The sequence below is a fragment of the Periplaneta americana genome, chromosome 14, assembly GCF_040183065.1.
Source record: "Periplaneta americana isolate PAMFEO1 chromosome 14, P.americana_PAMFEO1_priV1, whole genome shotgun sequence".
Lineage (NCBI taxonomy): Eukaryota > Metazoa > Arthropoda > Insecta > Blattodea > Blattidae > Periplaneta > Periplaneta americana.
The window spans coordinates 399,689-419,519 of NC_091130.1; the positions used below are offsets into that span (position 1 = coordinate 399,689).

The following is a 19,831-nucleotide window of genomic DNA, read 5'->3' on the forward strand; positions in this document are numbered from 1 at the left end:
AGACTTTTTGGGTGGCGTTTACACTATTTAACTTCGTTGCATATAGATACTTATGATGCCGCTTACAGTGAATGGTTGTAAGTGGTGAATTATTTATCAACAAATACACTATCTACCAAAAAGTAATTGGGCACTATTTTTTTCCCCTTTAGAACCTCGTGGTACCACCTCTTGTTGCTATAACAGCAACCACCCCTTCAGGCATTCTCTCCACTAGTTTGTGTAGGATATCCACTGGAATGCGTCGCCATTCCTCTTGCAATATGGCACTCAGTTGGACAATGGAAGTTGGCCGCATTTCCCGAAACCTCAATCGTCGGTCCAATTCGTCTCAAAGGTGCTCAATGGGATTGAGATCAGGACTCTGTGCAGGCCAGTCCAACCGGTGAACATTATTGTCTGCATACCACTGCATAGTAGCCATCGAAACATGGCATCTAGCACGTAAAATCCTGGGTGCCCAATTACTTTTTGGTAGATAGTGTACATTTTTAGCAGATATAGGTGCATTTCACATCACTACAAAAGTAACAAATCCTTGTATTAGGACCCATTCTTCCCATCTTGTATAATTATATCATTTATTGAAATATCTGCATTGGTAACTCAAATAATGAACAAATCAGTACAAACTGTAATGACGTAAATGTTTCAAATTTTCTGTGAGACAAGGACGTGATTACTGTTTTATTTGTTAGATATAATTTGAATACTGCTGTATTGTGAAACAGTCCGTTTGTAACTGGCTTTGAAAAATTTTAAGTAAATGGTTGCATAGGAGAGTGATCATTTCATTACTGCATCAACGTGAGTCATGACATTTACTTAAGATCTAGGGTCCTACTTCTGTTTTATTTGTTGTTATCCTTGGTTGTAGCAATTACTTTACATTGCACAATAGACAGGTATGGTGATGCTGTGTATTGCGACTTCATTGAACTAGATGTCATATGTAATCATCCTGTCATTGGCTTTTGCTTGTTGAGTTATTTATTGTAAGATTACGTCTGATAGACTGCAGTCTGTTTGAAATCTCTGCCAAATATCGAATTCTGGAAATAGCATTAATTTATAGTTTATTCATTTTGTTTTAGGAATGAAAGTCAGTAACACTGATTGAAATAGTATCTCAGATTAAAAAGTGTGTTGTTAGGTATGCGAGCTTTAAATGATTATGCTAAACCATGATATGTTTTGGTTTAATGGATTCACTTTGTGTAGCTTTCAGTAGTTGGCATCATCATGTTACATCATTGTCGAATAAATACAAAACAAGAAGTGTCAACAATAATACTAGTTACGGGAATATTTCGATTATTAAGTACATGTTCACAAATTCTTGGAAAACAGTGCCAAATGGTGATACACAGCACACATGACGTAGAAGATTCTCTTCAGGAATAAATGTTTGTTGTTACTGTATTAACAGCCACCGAAGCTAGTGCCTGGGAAGCTTGCTGTTTGTCAGTTCTGTGGATATACATCACTAGACTTCTTTCGCTGCCAGAGGTGTCGAAGAAAACTTCCAGAAAACTGCAAATCTATTCCTGTTCCTGAATTGATAGTTAAGAAACCTGCAAAGGAAGGGATCACTCCTGAGGTACTATTTTGTTGCATCCTGGCATCTTATGAGTCGGCATTATTGCACTATAGTAAAATACAATGGACTGCTTTGTGTAATGTGCTTCCAGAAGTTCTTCCCTAAGACGCCTGTGAAGATTGAGAGTGGGGTGGAGGTGCCGAAAGGCAGAGGAAGAGGCCGTCAAAGTAAAAGAACCAAAAGCAAACTGGTTGAGGAACCTGGTGAGTAAAAGGAAAAAAATAGAATTGAATGCCCTGTTCCAGTCCTTTGCAGTACTAAGTCAGCTAATTTTTTTTCAACTTGTAGAAATGATTTACTTTTAGTGTATAAATAAAATTGACAAAACCACAGAATATTTGTATTGGCAAAACTGGTGTTAGTGGCTCACATTCGTTGTAGTTAGCCACTCACATATAAATTGAGAAGTATCAACTGTTGAAGATTCTTTGTGTGTGTTACAAAGCTTTACTATACAGTTACAGCATAAAATAAAATTATTAAGGAAATCTATTGTTTCTATAATATTTATAATTTCTGTGTTTATAAATACGGAAACACAACATTACACATACACAATACATCGAACAGAGCATTTCAATCAGTAGTGCCTTCATAGGTTAATAAATGTACGTACCAATAGATCAAAAGGATTACAATGATGAACTGAATACAATGAAGTATTGTACATAGCCAAAAAAACTGATAACAGTCCTGAAATAACACAATAATAAAAAAGAAACTAAACTTAAACATAATAAACAAACAACACCCAAACACAAAAAGAAAATAAATTCGTTTCACTGATATAACACAGTAACAGAACACATGAAATTGCATTGTCATTCAGAAAATGAAAGTATAATGTGGCCTGTAAAACACATTGCGAAAAATCTATAAAATACAGAGAAATAAACAAGAAATACAACCCGAAAGAAATATAATCAATTTTTTTTGTACCAATGATGGATACTTGACTTTATCATTAATCCATATGAAGCCAGTTGGGTAGACCAGGCTGCTCCGAACGGTCGGGTGCAGGAAGCAAGTGGCAGACTAATACAAGTCAGTGGAGCAACTTTTATTTATATTTTCAATTAAAATGCTTCTCAGATAATTTTCAGTTTAAATGTATGTACAAGAATTACTCTAAACATTTATTTAATAGGCCTATTTGTACATAGGTTGGATAAAAAGTTATGGCAACACTGCTGTCACATGACAATCGTGCGTTTGAGAGCTGCCAGCTGTGTGGACATGAACAAGGACTGTTTGATGAGTTAGTGCAGCCAGCTGTGACAGCACTTTGTCAATCTACTGCAGTGTGCAGAACGTTGACTTTCATAGGGATAGTGCAAGCGCCCTAAGGCCAAGTTTACAAAACTAGAACAACGTTCCTGGATCCAGAGATTGCATGAATCATGTGGTAATGCAGTGTTGCCATATCACACAGTGTCACAATGGGTTAAAGCAGGGATGCCGTTCAGAACAACTTCTGTACGAGACGACCTCACAGTTCAACTGCTTCCTCCCTTGTTGGATGCTGATCGCCGATGGACTGCGCGTGAGTTAGCAGCAGAAGTCGGAGTATGCCACAAAACTGTGCTCCACATTCTGCACGACATTCTGAGTTACTGCAAATGCAGCGCGTTGGATACCCCATGAAATTTCCGAGGTGCAACAATGGCACCGCTATGCAGTCGCACAGGCCTTGTTGGACCGGTACCAAAGGGAAGGTGACGACTTTTTTGGACGAATTGTCGCTATGGACGAAACCTGGGCTCGTTCGTACAAACCAAACTCGAATCGCCAATCAAATGAATGGAAGCATCCCAGCTTTCCTCGTCCAAAGAAAGTGCACCCTACACAAAGTGCTGTGAAGGTGATGTTCATTGTGGCATATGACATTGATGGGATAATACTGCACCACACTGTACTCCCAAGGCAGATGGTAAATGCAGACTACTACTGCAGGTTCCTGCAGCATCATCTTCATCCAGTGCTCAGGAGAAAACAACGATATTTGGTGGTACAGAACCCCATCATTCTTCATGACACTGCAAGGAGTCACACTGCTGCTGCTGTCAAGGACCTCTTGCGCCACTGGCAATGGGAGATTCTGGATCATCCACCGTACTCACCCGATATGAGTCCATGTGATTACGATCTCTTTGCCAATGTGAAAGAGCCACTGCGAGGGACCCGGTACAATGAACTCTTGGCCGTGCTGTAGGGTGGTCAATATGGAACATCAACAAAGATGGACGCACTGATGGTGTACGACGCCTTCCAAACATTTGGCAAAAGGTGATAAATAAGGGGGCGACTGTAATGAAGGTACGTAAATGTTGTACCCTTGTGAATAAAGCCATGTCAGAAATATCGAACTGTTGCCATTACTTTTTATCCAACCTTTGTATTATACCTGAAGAATGTATCGTGGGCTTACAAGGAAAAGGTATTAAGTCCATAAACATAGAATTGAGATAAATCAACTTGAAAGTTTGAATGTTAATGAAAAATCTTGTTTTACATTTAATCTCATTTACTCCTTTTTGTTAAATAATACATGTGTTAAGCTACATATTAGCATATTTTGCAGATTGAATTATGGTTTTAACACAGTTAGGGTGTAATTGAATGAAACTGTGTATTCACAGATTTTGAACTTCGTGATATAAAGAGTGCGTTAGATGAGCATTCTTTTTTAGAGGCTAAATCACAAGCTTCCTAAGAGTCCCTAAGAATTTGTAATAAGATATTTTGTATTTGAAAGACTTGGAATTTTAATTTCACTAATAGTTGGTAGGTAACTGTGGCAGGGAACCTCTTGCTGCAAATAACATACCTCTGACGACCCACTGATTAACAGGTATGTTCTATTTAGAAGAGAGGAAAGGTAGGCCTGGTTCATGTATTTGTTGTTTTTTCTTATTGACCTCGTCCGCTTGTGAGAGGTTTGTCTCAAAGCGGATGGTTGGATCTAATACCATGGCCTTATCCTTAACCCTGTCGATGGCTATGATGTCCGCGCGCCTGTTGGAATCTGCGGCAATGCAATGCAATGCAATGAACCTCCCAACCAAGGTGTCTTAGGACTTCTGCAATACTTGTCCTCATTCTATGATGTGTGTTGTTCTGTAGCAGCTCACTTTTCCTGCAGAATCCCAATATGTGACAATAGTTTCTGTCTCATTGCAGTCAGTATGCCTACAACGGGTTGTATTAAAGGATCTGCCAGGAATAAGATTGCAAGCAAGCTTCACCGCATTGACGTATTCAGATGTTGAAAGAGGTTTTTTTTATGCTGGACATCCATGAATTAGCTTTAGGGCACTCGGCATACATAATCACTCCTTTCTCTTTATGTGGCAATTGACACGAAGCTTGGAAAGATCTCATTCTTAGAATTTCTCTAAGTTTCCTCCCACTGGTCTTTGGAGGAAGAGACGATTTAGTAAAATTAAGTTTCCCAAGTGCCGCATTTTTCTCTTCTTCAAGATTCCGTGTATGGTGTAAATGTGGATCATGAAGGGGCTGATATTAAATTGCTGTATACTGGCTTCCCATTCTGCACAAAGTATACCCAGTCCACGCACTTTTTTAGATGAATATATCAAAGCATTTGGAGTGTCGTCTAGTAACATCATGATTTCTTTGACATCACTTCTAACTATTTTGTCAAGATCTCTTAAGAAACTGGTGGATAATTGATTTAAAGTAGCACATTGTAAGGGATATACGAGACTAGATCACTCATATTCATTAATAATTTTTAATTTCTGCTCAGATTTAAGTAATTTTGTTTGTACAAGGCCATTAAGATCAGATTTTAGATTTTTAACAATTCTATTTTTGTCAATTAAAATTTTATCAGTGAAATCAATGCCAAGATATTTAATACGTTCTTTTTAATCTGTTATTGAATCAATTTTTGAACCTTGTAAAGTTGTAATTTTTCCCTGTGTCAGCTTTTTTCCTTAGTACTGTAGCTTTACTTTTTGAAGGATTAACTGTTAAACCAACTCTGCGAGACTGCTCTCTGCCACATTAAGCATTGTTGTTGCATAATTTTCTTGTTTACTGATTAAAGTTATGTCATCAGCGAAAACTAATGCAGATAAAGACGGCAGATTTTCTTATAATTTCTATTCATATTGTTCAATGATTTCATGATCATTGATGTTTTGCAACACATAATTTATAGCCACATTGAATAACAATGATGATAACGGTGAGCCTTGTGCTACTCCACATTTAACAGGCATGGGTTTGGTGGTCTTCAAATTAGCCTGCACTTGTACTGTATTGTCTGTCAGTAATGATTCAATAAGCCCATACAAATTTTTCGGAATTCCAGAATGCAGAAGCGATCTTTTTATATGCTCATGTCCAATGGAGTCAAATGCTTTAGATACGTCCATAAAAATAACGCAACAATCTCTTTTATTAGCCTTTGCATGATGGAGACAGCCATTTACAAGAGAAGCATTTACATATGAACCCTTGCTGATGTGAAATTAGAGTAATGAAATTACGTAATTTTGATTCTAGAACTTCTTCTATTCTTCTTATTACGGAACAAATTGTAATAGGTCTCCATTGTGCAATGTTGTTTGTGTCTCCATCTTTATGTATTAATATCATTCTTCCATCTCTTAACCGAGTAGGTACATATGAAAAATGCAGCATTGCTCTAGTAAGCAAAGTGAGAAATGTTGTGGTTTTTAAGAGTCTTAAGACACGAACAGTGATTCTATCTGGGCCAGGTGACATGTCTACCTTGATGTTATGTAGAGTTCCTTGAGAAACTAAAATATCGGGAGGTGACTCAGCATTTGTAACTGTAAGAGAAAGTGGAGAATTATTGTTTTCTGTAGAAAAAATATTTTCAGAATGCTCAGTTACCGTTGTTATTGGAATTTTGCAAGACTGGTGTTTTATTATTTTTCTCTAAAATTTTGAGCAATTTTACGTCTTTTGTTATAAAAATTATACTGCACAAGCTCATATTCATAGCGTTCCTAATTTTTTCTCTCTGCTTTTTTGATTTCCGGATTGGATTTTTTGAAGATTCATAATTATTGTTTAATTTGCTGTGTTTATAATACTTAGTAGCAGGATGTTGGGGCCCAGGCAGTTCTGGTATAAAATTAATAAAGAATTCTAAAACTTCTGTAGTAACTGTTTCAAATTCATCTTTAGTACCATTTAGTATGATTTGCGAAAGTTTATCTTCCCATAATTTCAATGAACTAGTATTATTTTCCGAATTATTAGAATCTCCACAATTTTGAATTTCGTGTGGGCCTACATCTGGTTCTGGATGATGTTCATCGATATAGATTTCAGAATCATTAGTAGTCTAGAATTATTAAGATATTGTGCAGCAATCCTCTCTCGTCTGTTTTCCGGATGAGTTTTGCCAGTATGGATATTAACACCCAGACTTGATTTACAAAGTTTTTTGCAAACTGGACACTGCAGTACACATTCACGTCTGGCGTGATGCATAATCAGATTGATACAAGCATGGACTTCAAAACTGGTACTTAAAAATTACTTTCAAAACCATAAACATACGTAATTTTCCATATGTTGTTGTTGTTGTTTTCTAATGCCAGGCGTTTGACAATAAAGTCATTTGACCTCTTGCACGCCAATATTTTTCAAAGATATTATCATGACCAGCCACTGAAGCACAGATTTTGAGGTGTTCCGAATCCATTTCTTGGTTTGAGTTGCACAATGGACAGTTACGGGACTGATATATTCCAATTCTATGCGGGTGTTTGGCCAAACAATCATGGCCTGTTGCTAATCTAAATGCAGCTACAGACGATTTTCGTAGTAAATCGGGAATTAATTTTCCATATGTAATAACATTTCTGTTGATAAACTGTTCATAGCAACCATAATATTCGTTGACAATAGTAATACTGTTTTAAACCACACACAAAAAAGTAATATATATGCTTCAACACTTACTAAAAACACTACTAATATTTGCAGAGGTTCCAGACACAATATAGTCAAAATCAGAAATATAAGTTTTGAAACCACTCTTCAGGAAACTATAAAATACATGAAAATTAACTCACTATGAATATCAAACGGTATACTTCTAACCAACATACAATAACATAAATACAGACATGGAAATCCTACACATACAACCCAAAAACCAAAAACTCAACACACTAGAACAATATGAAATATACAGACACACTAAAACACACCCCGATCAAATTTTCAACACACAGATCCATTTCAGAATACACACTCTATTTGACACAACTCTTCATCACACGAACGCACCCACACAACAGGCAGTGAAGTTGAGATAGCGCCAAGATCTAGTAGGCTCTGAGGATGGTTTCGAATAGCACCGAAACAGCTGTAAGCCGCACATGCTTACATAATTAACACGAGTAAGATCGCCATTTAATTAATCAATTATTTACTTCTTTCCATGGCCTGCTAGACTGTCACTGCAACCATTTCACTAAACAAGGATACAAGTTTATTCAGCCATTGAAAGCAATAATTTGTTACGAATAAATGCTTTAAAATTACTTTTTCCATCTACATCACATATTTCAAGAATCTGATGTTACATTCTTTTTCTGAGGAGATCTTCAATTATACAGGGTGTTTCCGAGGTCTGGGCAAGTTTTTGTACATTTCCTGGTCATCTGGTTTCTTTTGTACAGACTAAAATTTTTCCTTTGTCAGAAGAGAGCCAATTGTTAATCCATAGGTTTATAAAATGATAGTTTACTGAAGCAAAAGCACTGGATAGAGATATCACTTGGAGAGGTCTCGATTGCAAATATGTTGCCTGTTTTGCAGTATTGACTTTCTCGTTTACAGATATACCATAATGACTAGATATCCATTGAAATATTTCCTTTTGGAGTTTTTTTAGTTTACTTAGTTGTTTCTGAATTGGAATAATTATTATTTTACTTAATGATAATAAAATATTTCATATATGTGCAAGTACAGACCTTTCTTTCTCCTCTTCTAATGCTGTAATTATGATAGTTCTAGAAAGTGGAAAGTCAGTGAAAATCTATCGGTGAACACCTTTGTCTTTGTATTAAATTTTGTTTGTGTTAAAAATAATACAGTAGTGGATATTAGGTCGTCTCATAAGCAATGTTTGTTTTTTAAATTTGGTGTTTTGTAAGATTTTAATGATTTTTTTTTTTAGTTGGGCAGTGCAATTTACAGGATGATGTGATTGTTATTGTGTATTGTGACAGCCGTCAACAGTTACTGTAATACAAAGAGTATGAAGTCTGAGATTAGAGTCCTTCTAAAGCTCTGCTGGAAACAAGATTGTAAAGCTGCTGCAGTAGCTCGAAGAATATGTGAAGTCGATGGTGAAGGTGTCGTTAATGAGCATGTAGCAAAATAAGTAATTGGCAGAAAAAAAGTTTGAAGCCAAAAGAAGCAGTTGGAAATGATTTGTTGACTCTTTCAGTTGGCAGGCTTCTCCCTCAACAGTGCAATTTTTATTACAACCAGATTGGCTTGGTATCTTTGTATTGTGATGACCATTCTCTGTGCTGCAGTTTGTTTGACTTTGTCTTCGGATGACGAAGAAAGCACCCAATCTGACTTGGACACTGCAATGACTGGCGAGAGATCGCTGAGCAATGGTCAGCGACTGTCCAGTGATGGCATTCCATTCACCGCCCCTGATCCAGAGGTGACATCTTCCGCGATGGGCAAGGAGCCTGTCATAACAGAGGAGGATGACACGGGATCGGACACGGGTGAGAACCACACCCAGGGTGTCAGAGGTAATTAAAGGCAATAGCAGTAATTAGCAAATGAAAAGTAAGGAGAAGATTTTGCAATGAAGATTGATTTTTATATCTTCTGGAACACATTTGTTGCTGTTATTAATTTATGTATGATTGACTCAGTTTTCTTTCTATGATAATACTGAAACTGTGACATTAAGGCTTGGTTGTGGATTGCAGAGAAGCTCACCCTGTCCCTTCTTTATAAGCGATGTTCTTACTTTCTGACAATTGGGTTTCAGTAAGATCAGAATAGCCATTAATACACAGAAGATTGCTTCTGCTTGAATGATGAATGTCAGACATCGTGAATCTGATTCGTCTATTTTGATTGTGATCATCAGCGTTTTATATGATATTTGTGTTAGTTTCTTTAAGTAAGTGTGTTGATTTGCACGGTAGTTTCCTTTTATTCAAATGTTCTTTGATGCCTGCAATGTAATATTACGTTACTACATTTGTCCATTTGTTAGTACAATTGAATCCCTCTTTTACACTTTTCAAAGGACTCTGAAGAAATGAGAGAAAGTGTAAATTATTGGAAATGGTTTATGCACACCAAGAACATTAACCCCTTGACGTAGAATCTACGTGTGCACGCTGGCTGTGATGGACGTAGGTTTTACACAACTAGTGGTGTGCACAGATAATGGTTATTTTACAAGAAAATGCTCCATAAATGTATTTTATAAACATCCTTTGAGTGTGATTATAATATAAACTTACCTCTAAATGTTGTGTCGAGTATGATAAATTTCGAAACAGGGTTGGAAACACAAGGGAACATCGTCACATGTGGCACACATAATATGCACTTCTTTATGGATTCCCTTGGACTTACAAATGAAACACCGATGGGCTATATATATATATATATATATATTTTTTTTTTTTTTCTGTGGAGGGGATTCGTGTGGGAAAATGTTTATCTTTTAGACGGAGAATTGCCGATTTTTCCCACCTGTATGGATGGGGCATTCAGAGTAATGTTTTTGAATTAGTGCACGGGCAACAGCTAGTCAGTAGTCTAAGTAAGACACCTTTTTCCTGGATTCAGGACTTTCCATATGGCGAAGCTGTTGTTTAGAGTAATATCTATGTGCAAAAATAATTTCTTGTACCATTTTATTGTTTTACACATAGGTGGATAGGCCTGTGTCACTTGCCCCCCATATTCGTATTGTATTCACGCACTATGTCAGGCTTGAACTGTGGCTCTCCTTTCCTATTTCTATCATATTTACCCTGGCATGGCAGTTTGATAGAATTGACACTTTCCTCTTATCACACCACACGACGTATGTTAGGGGAGGGAGTTGCTTTACCTTCATTTCTCCTCTCTTGAGGACTTGAGTACGAACTACCTTCAGTAATGTAATAAGTTTCAATTGGACCATCTATGCTTCAGTATGCATCACCTTCAGTAAACCAACTCGATTTGTGCATACTATCCCACACGCATTAGTTCCCCTATTGTACAGTTCTAAGAATAATTTAGGCGAACTGTACCAGTTTTATAAATATGAAGTTCTTCCCTGGGCCAGCAGCGAGTCTGCAAGGTTGAGCCAAAAAGTCCCAAATCTTCATTTCCTGTATTGTCTGTGTCTTTCCTGTATATACAATGCTATTGTACAGGTATCCAGTCTCACTTGCACACAAGTCAAATGTTTTTATACCAAATCTAAGCTGTTTGGTCCGAATAAATTGCTTCCAGCCAAGTCTGCCCTTCCATAACATAAGACTTTCGACAGTAATTTTGTGACCAGTACGGTATGTGTCTTTGAATTTATTTATTAGGTGGTCAAAAACCGGTAGTATTTTGCACATTCTATTTCCCTCTGCGTCCTGGCTTGTGAAGTGGAGAAATTTCAAAATTGACCTCAATTTATTTTCAGACATGCATTTTCCAAAAAAATGACATGGCAAGCATTTCATCGGTAGACCAATACATTTCACTGTCAGGCTTGCAGATTACCCCGTAAGTATTATTAAGCCAAAGAAATGCAGTATGTCTTCGCTTGTAATGTCTTTCAACGAATTAATTCTACTTTTTGGTAATAATGTATTCTTTGAGATAAGTTCCGCTTTCAGCCTGTTATGATAGGAATTTGTCTCTGCTGTTATCAGTTGACCAACTCATTACTGAAAAAGTGAACAAATATGTCTGCTGGTTGGCTGTTACTATTTAGCCCACTAATAGAGTGATGCACCATGTTCTGCAATGTCGCTCTTTCCATAGTGCTGCCTCGTCCGTGGATCCCACAGGCATCACGTCTTCATCACTATCACAGGATGCATTTATTGGTTCTTCAATGTCTTCATCACTGTCGGTGTCTAAAACTTTTCCACACTTTTTATTAGCTGTCACCCAGAAGAAAATGGCAGATGCACCTGCAGATTATCATGGGACAATGAACTCCGCAATTTTCGAAGAGTGGTTCGAAAAAGGTCCTGAAAATGCTACAGGAGCCCTCGGTAATAGCATGTGACAATGCACTTTATCACACCCACGACCTAATTCCTCCTGGAGAAAGCTTGAAATCCTTCAGTGCATGACCAATCACAACATTCCAATTCCCAATCCTTTCTCAATAATACCACAGCTTTGCAGATTATTGAACAGCAGAGAGAATTAAGAGGTATGCCATCGATGAAATTGCAGCTTGTTATAGACACACAGTCCTAAGACTCCCACCATATCATTGTGTCCTGAATCCTATAGGATTCTTCTGGTCTCAAATGAAGCACAAAGTGCAGTTCGAAAAATCTTAAAACACGCCTCCTAGAAGAGCTAGTTAGAGTTTTAGAAAGTGTAACAAAGGAACCTTGGTAGAATTACAGTAGACATGTAGAGGAAATTGAAGAAATCTACCGTTTGCTGAATCCTGTGTTCGACAGCGAAGTGGTAATCCCATTAAACAACCCAGAGGAGGAGGAGAATTAGATGTTACGTGTTATATCTATGTAGAAGGTTCAGATGGCTTATTAGACACTTTTGCCCCAGGGACCCTCTCTTTCAGGGTTTGGAGTTCTTTAACATGCAATACATTTACAGCATGGAACTAATAGCTCTACTTCCCTTCCAAAGGAAGGCATACTGCGAGTTTTTACGCTCACTTCCTGAGCTGAGTTTGATCCTGCATGCTAACCACTCTATCATCGGTGATGACCTGTTAATAATATTATTATTATTATTCAATTGATTTAATTTATTCTTCAAAAGAAAGTATATTGAAAAGAATCCAACCAGTTGCAAAAGAAAGTACATTGAACGAGTCCAGCCAGAAGGAAACGTTCCAACAGCTGAAAGACAATTTCCCATAACTGTCAACTGTGGGTCAAGGTTCTTTACTTGTGGAGCCATGAGTACGATGAAGGAACTGAACTGTTGCGTTTATAGCAAGGTAAGTTGAAGCACAAGCAATTTGCTGTACCAGGGTTCAAAGTTTTGTAGACTAGTTTTGACATTGCACTTGTAGGTGGAGGCAGAGAGTTGGACATGGAAGGCATCCTGGACGGCTCAATTCCCGCAGCCTACACGCTTTTGCAGTGCAGAACTGTGAGAATAGGATCCTACAAAGTAGTTCCCAAGGAGCGAGTACTGCTGTCTTCATTAGGAATCAAAATTGCTGTTCCAGCTATTGAAGATGGTGAGTTCGAATTGTTACGAGTGGAATGTATTCTCATGTAAATGAATACCAATTACAATTACCGTGGATACTGGATGGCTATTAATTTGCGTGGTAATTTAAAGAGGCGAAGAGTGTGGCCCTTGCTGTGGACATAGCTGAGATAAAGAAGGTTCTGATCCACTTCGGGCGCGGCATGCCCGTCTTGTTCTTCTACGTGGTGTCGCCTGCTGCAGCTCGTGTGCGGGCAGCTCTGAATATGGACTCCAAAGACGGGCCTTACTACTACGACCCCAGCAGTCAAGGTGGAGTATAATTGATTATTAACACATAGTGGCAAATGTGGATTTTTAGGTACTAGAAGGATATGATGTTCGTTTGAACTGTTCACGACAGACGCAACTCTAACAGAGAAGCGCTGGATCCCAAAGACTGAAGAATGAATCTAGTGAAGCGTGTTTGCTATTTGTATATAATGGTTGGGACCATTCATTTGAATTTGTGTTTGAAAAGAGAGCACTGCATACTGAAGCCACCACAAGATGTGTACACTTGGTCAAAATGAAACTGGCCAGCGTCTGAGAGACTAAGTTCGAATCGGGTATTTCCGTGACAGCCAGACTTTGTATATTCTTCTAGTAGTTATAATGGGGAACACAACTATTAATCACTAAAATCTTCCGAGAAAATAATTCATATACGAGATTTAAAAGACAGATCGTTCAGAGTGAATATTGTAACACAAACACTATATACTGTGTAACAGGTTCTCAAATGGAGTATGGCCATTGCTCATTACAATGCCATTCTTACTGCAGTCGTACTCTTAGCGTAGTAATAGTGTGTTGGCTAAGTGTTTGTGAGGTTGCAAGTTCAGATCTCGTGCGGTTACTAAACTTTTTTTTTTTTAATGCATCAGTGAAAATATAACAGGACTTCATTTTTTTTATCCTTAGAATACTTTTCGCTTTACTATTTTTTTTCGTGTTTATAGAAACTTTTGATGCTAGATGGAAGTAACACTAAAGACAACAATTGGGGGCTTTCATATTAAAGTGCTGTGTTAATTATTTTATTAATCCCTGCTGCTTTACACTCTCTTGCCTAAGAAACATTCAGTAAATATGTTGACGGTTAAATAATTGGCAGTAATTAATTTGCAAGTTCACTGGGAACATGATTATTATACGAACCTAAATCTGTGATCATCAAGACCTAAACGTAGTAATTGTAAACAGAAGAAAAACCGTAATTCTGATGACAAAATATATCCTGATTTCCTGGAATTGTAATAACAAATTTTCACCAATTTTGTAATTACCTAAATCTGTGATCATCAAGACCTAAACGTAGTAATTGTAAACAGAAGAAAAACCGTAATTCTGATGACAAAATATATCCTGATTTCCTGGAATTGTAATAACAAATTTTCACCAATTTTGTAATTATCTGTAAGTAACATGATTTAACATAAGCAAATTTATTTGACTATATTACACTAAAACGAGTTGTAAAAAATAAAGGACAAAACAAAAAATTCATTACGGAGATTCGAAGCATGCTGTGGAGGTAGCCCAAATCAGCGCCTTGTGTTGTGGAGTTAACTAAAGCGGTGCGGACGTTTACGGTAGTGAACTGCGCGCTCACCTGAAGGGACTTAGAAAATTTTAACTGCTCAAGAAGCCGGCCAGTTTCATTTTGACCAAGTTTGCATTAGTGGAAGCTCTAGCCAATAGTATGTAATGGCGGCAACTTCAACCGGAATTGCATTATTTGCTGCAATCGGCTAACGCTTTAAAACTCCACAGTATTATTTATACCAGAGAGAGAGTATTGCTTGCTACATTAGCTTCTAGTAGCTAAAAATCCACTCCCTACTTACAACTATAACTCTTGTGTGTCATAATGTTGTCCTTACCTCTTTCCAAGGAATTTCGAGGTCCTTACTCATTATAATGTTGGGCCTTCTCTCTTCGCCTTCTTCCCACTCTGTCCCTAGACCCAAAACTAGGGGCACTGGTAATTTGTTACGAAACAACAGTAAAATGAAAATGGGTCACCGCACAAAGAATGGAAGGCACACAAAATTGGTAACACTGCTGTTTACTATTTGTAGTACGTGTGGGGAAGGAGAACAGCACATTCATAATCGATGCACACTGGAAGTAACATAGTGATACGTGTATTAGTCCAACATCTGAGGTGGAGTCTAGTAAAGAAGAGCAGAGAGGTGTGGTTCGTTTTTGGGTGCTGGGGGACAAAAAATTCGTCATCACGTACGGTGAACACTGCATGTGCTGGATGTGGGTTATCGCAGAAGAGGCATGATGACATTTTCGCTGCTTGTTGACTTTCTCGAACATAAGGCCACAATCGAGGCACATTCGCACATATCATTATTATTGGTCGTGTGCTTTGTTCATAAAAAGTGATGCTTGGGACATTGATCCTTAGAGTTTTGTAGTAAATGACATGAATTCCCCATGTCATGCTTGCAAGGGAATTGTCAGATATGTGGAGCCAATGCCACTAAGTGTTAATTTTATTGTGTTTCAGATGAGACGCAGCGTAGAATCACACTGCTTCCTGAGAGGCTGACAGAAGATAATAAAGTATCTTTAAAGAACATATTTGGCAATTTGCCCAAAGTGTTGGAAGAACTCAGTAATAAGGAGGCAAATGATATCCTAGTTCGAGCATCTCCTAAAGAGGTGAGCCCACCGGTCAGTATTTCAACTTACATAATTTCTTTGAAGGTTAAATTTATTATCTATACTGGTGGAGTTGACTGCGACAGCCTTCTCTTCCACACTAGCAGAGATACAAATAATATAGGCTAATTATAGTTACTACACTTCTTTATCACATTTTAGTAATTGCTCTTAATTTTCTTGGTTTCATCCCACAAGAAGTGTTTTCAAGTTCTCAACTGTGAGAACATATTTCATCATAGGAAAAGATCATTCTACTTCCACAGATGTGATTGCAGCATACTTAAAACATGCTATTGGTTGTGTAGACTTTTTAGTTATGCATTTGACCGCTAACTTTTTATGCTCATTAAACTGTGATCGATTCCTTTTCTTTATAAGCTATTCAGGCTGTCAATTCCTAAAAAGTTGACACAGTAAAGAAGTTGTAAAGTTAATCAGTGAAAATGTTTAAGGTGATCACAGACTCATCATGCCTGCTACCAGCTACAGAAAGACATTTCAAATTCACGGATCCATATTTACACCACACTGAAAATACAAACAAGACCAGTAGAAAAGTTTATTTAATTTTTAGATTCAGCTAATCTAAATAAATTCGCGTGTTGAAATAGCTTAAAATATACATACTTTCCATTCGTCTATTTATGCTCGCAAGTTTTTGAAACCTAGGAACATTGTCTTCACAGTTTTGCTTTTCGCAGCTATACCTCTGGAAAATGGTTTCAGTAACAGGTCATTTATTATACAAAACTCTTCAGTTTCAATAATTAGCGACTACATACACCCACACAATTCACGACTTACGAAGAAAGTACACTTCAAAGCTACACATAGCTTGCGGAGTGGGTTTTATCACATTATGCCTCGGAATGACGTCTTGTGTGCACATGTGTTTACTGCTGCAAACCTCCGCACGAGCAAGTGATTAAGTTTGAGTTCCCACAAAACAGCCAGCTGCCTGGCTACAGTAATCACTAGAGATGCAGTTCATACATTAGGACAGTGATTATGACATCTTTGTTTTCAAATAAAACAAGTATATTGACAGTCAAAATTTTCTGAATTTTATTCTTCAAGCATACAAGCTTGCGCAGAGAATTCACCCTGGTTTACAGGTCTTAGGCCCGGTTTCTTCAACCTTTGTTAAATTATAACAGTGTATTATTCCGTTTTAACTGTAAACTTAACAGTTGAAGCATTTTCTCAACTATTGTTAGTACTAACAGCTGTTAAAACCCACGTTAATTTAACTGCTCAACTTCATGCAGTTAAATCATTTAACTCTCTGTTAGCATAGAAATATTCAATATGGCTGGTGCATTAGATGCTGAACTTTTATATCTCGATTATTTAGAAAATGATATCCTTGAATACATAAACACAGCAGATGATTTGAGTGATTTGACAGACCAGAAGTTCATACAAAGGTATAGGCTACTTTCTGCCAAGCCTTACTTTTCGCTTTCAACATAGATCTGTTTGTTTATTTATTGTCATTAATTGGTTTATACTGCGAAATTGTTGCCAGCAGAAGAGAAATTAGTCCGATGATTTCTTTTTATTTAACAACAGGAATACCAATACAGCAATATGCCAATCCATGCTACTGTGATACACATGATGGGAAGAAGCATAAGTCAAACCTGAGAGAATAGAAAGACTTCTATCCTCTCTGAATCAAACAACGGAAACAAGCGAGAATCGCAACTGTCAGAGTTCAGAAAAGAGAATTGAGCCTGTACTTGGTTATAGGTTATGGTTAAACTCTAGAATCTCTGGTGCCAACAGAGTGTTAACAACAGAATGTTAAAATGTGAAATGTAAAGTTGAAGAAACGCAATATTTTTAACAGCAATTTATACTTTTAACTTACAGTTAATTAATGCTATGTTAGGTGCATTTTAACAAAGGTTGAAGAAACCGGGCCGTACTATTACAAGAAAGAATAGTGCTGTCATCACGTAGTATAGTTAGGTAAGGCTCCACACATTTTTTTCTTTTCAGAGATACTGTTGAAATGTTATTAAGACCAAAGCTACTGCAGATATTTATATGATTGTCATACTACCTGTTTCAGTATAGACCTACCTTAGTGAAGGTTTTAGAGATTACTTTGTTTTCTGTGACAACAATAAGAACGCATAACTAAATGTGTTGTGTTATACATGTTCATGTTTCAGGTTCAAAACATGATGAAAAAGGCAATTGGTATGTCGTCGCCTCTGAAGATGAAGGACGAGATTCAGACGTGAGTTCTTCTGTTGACTTTTATGCCAGTCTTCTCTGGAAGTATTTATAATCTTCAGTAGATGAGGCTAGAGGCCTGTGATGTGCAATACAACTGTTGCTCCTAATCTGATTGCTTTGTTCTAGAATCTTGGTGTACCCACCACCCCCCTCTAAAGGTGGAATTCCTATAAACACTGAAGACTACGCCTGCTTGGGAGAAGATCAATTCCTTAATGATGTCATTATTGACTTCTATCTAAAGTGAGTATCATTCGCACTTGTGCAGAAATTTTGGAAAATATATGTATTTAAAGATAATTAGTGTTTGTAATTTCACACCTTTTTGGTTGAACCACTTGGTATGATCTGTTACCAGTTTGGTTTCGAGTAGGGCTGTCGATCGATTAAAATATTTAATTGATTAACGATTTGAATTTAATCGATTAATCAACAGTTTAATCTTGAAATTAGAAAGCAAGAAACAAAATTACTTCCAATGTGTGTCAACCACAAAGTTTTAGATTTGCCCTAACATGTAGGGTGACCAGACGTCCTCTTTTATCCAGACATGTCCTCCTTTTAGGCCTTTGTCTGGGGTCTGGGCGGATTTTTTAAAAATCAAGAAATGGCCTCCTTTTCGTAACTTGTAGGCCTGTTATTTTGAAATTATTTGATTTGACCCCCTTTACAAGTAATTTGACTGTAGGTGGCAGCAGCATCGACGAAATATATTCTTTGCCAACGATCATAACTTTCTTTGCTCCTATTTTTTATTGTCGTTGCTTTCACATGTAGCTTACTGTAAAATAATTTTATATCATTAAGGTTTCGTAAGTATGTTGTAATAAAATATATATTGACATCATGTATGTAGATATTTTCTGTCCTCTTTAATATTATAGTTCCCTTGACTTTCATATTGTAACTAACTGTAAAAGTATTATTATTATTATTATTATTATTATTATTATTATTATTATTTTGTAATAAAATAGATATTAATACTTTCAAGTATGATATAAGCCTAAATCTGTATTGTAAATATTTTGTAATAAAATAGATAATGACGTAATTTAAAGTATAATATAGGCCTAAGCCTAAGTCTAAATACATATTTTCTGTCCTCTTTTTTTTTTTATCGATGTGAATCTGGTCACCCTAAACATATGCCTTTGTGTTTGATTGCTTCAGTGTATCATGGCAGACTCAATTTAAGTACGATGGCGAAATAAAAGGGATAGGCTTAACATAAGTACACTGCATTAAGTCTACCATATAAGAAGGAAAAGTTGTTACTTTCTTTTTAAGCAAGGAGGCCAGATATGATTATTACCCCTTTGACTTCAAAGTCGGTTCCTAAGAATTCCTTCATGCATAGTATAGTCATTGATGAGTCAGCAGATAGAGTTTCTTTCAAGAAAAGGGGTGAATTAATGTCTATGGATATTAAAGTAGCAACTTTGTATTATTATTATTTGATGCTATTATAACCGAAGTTTCAGATATATTCCAAAGTTCTGTAGATGAAGATTATGTTAAAATAATATGTCGCAGTTATGGATTGCCTTCTAAAATCAATGAAGAAGACACATCATATGTGAAACTGAAGCAGATTTTATGCAAGCTATGTACATCAGTTGTTGAAATTAAAGGTTGCAGAATGTTTTATAAAACTGATAAGAAACTTGATATCAAAGGAGTGTGGGCCTAATTGAGTTTACATTATATGTAACACCTTTTAATTTAAAGTTCTTTTGAAATAAAATGTTCATTTGTCATTGAAAATTTAAAATATAAGGGGGGGGGGGGTGTCATACACCATGTGATGAAGTAAGAAAATCACCTTAAGTGGCAATATTAATAAAA

At 36.8% G+C, this 19,831-nt stretch overlaps 1 protein-coding gene across 4 annotated transcripts in view; it reads left to right on the top strand.

The window, feature by feature from the left end:
• LOC138713040 (uncharacterized) overlaps positions 1-19,831 on the top strand; it is a 106,320-nt gene that overhangs the window by 65,289 nt on the left and 21,200 nt on the right. For 3 of the 4 annotated variants that reach the window (XM_069844751.1, XM_069844752.1, XM_069844753.1), the window contains exons 10-17: positions 1,430-1,600; positions 1,692-1,803; positions 9,160-9,390; positions 12,873-13,043; positions 13,148-13,327; positions 15,579-15,745; positions 17,917-17,984; positions 18,110-18,226. In XM_069844751.1, the coding sequence (XP_069700852.1) occupies positions 1,430-1,600; positions 1,692-1,803; positions 9,160-9,390; positions 12,873-13,043; positions 13,148-13,327; positions 15,579-15,745; positions 17,917-17,984; positions 18,110-18,226 (1,217 nt within the window). The remainder of the gene's footprint in view (positions 1-1,429; positions 1,601-1,691; positions 1,804-9,159; positions 9,391-12,872; positions 13,044-13,147; positions 13,328-15,578; positions 15,746-17,916; positions 17,985-18,109; positions 18,227-19,831) is intronic. The other variant, XM_069844754.1, reaches the window with a different exon arrangement.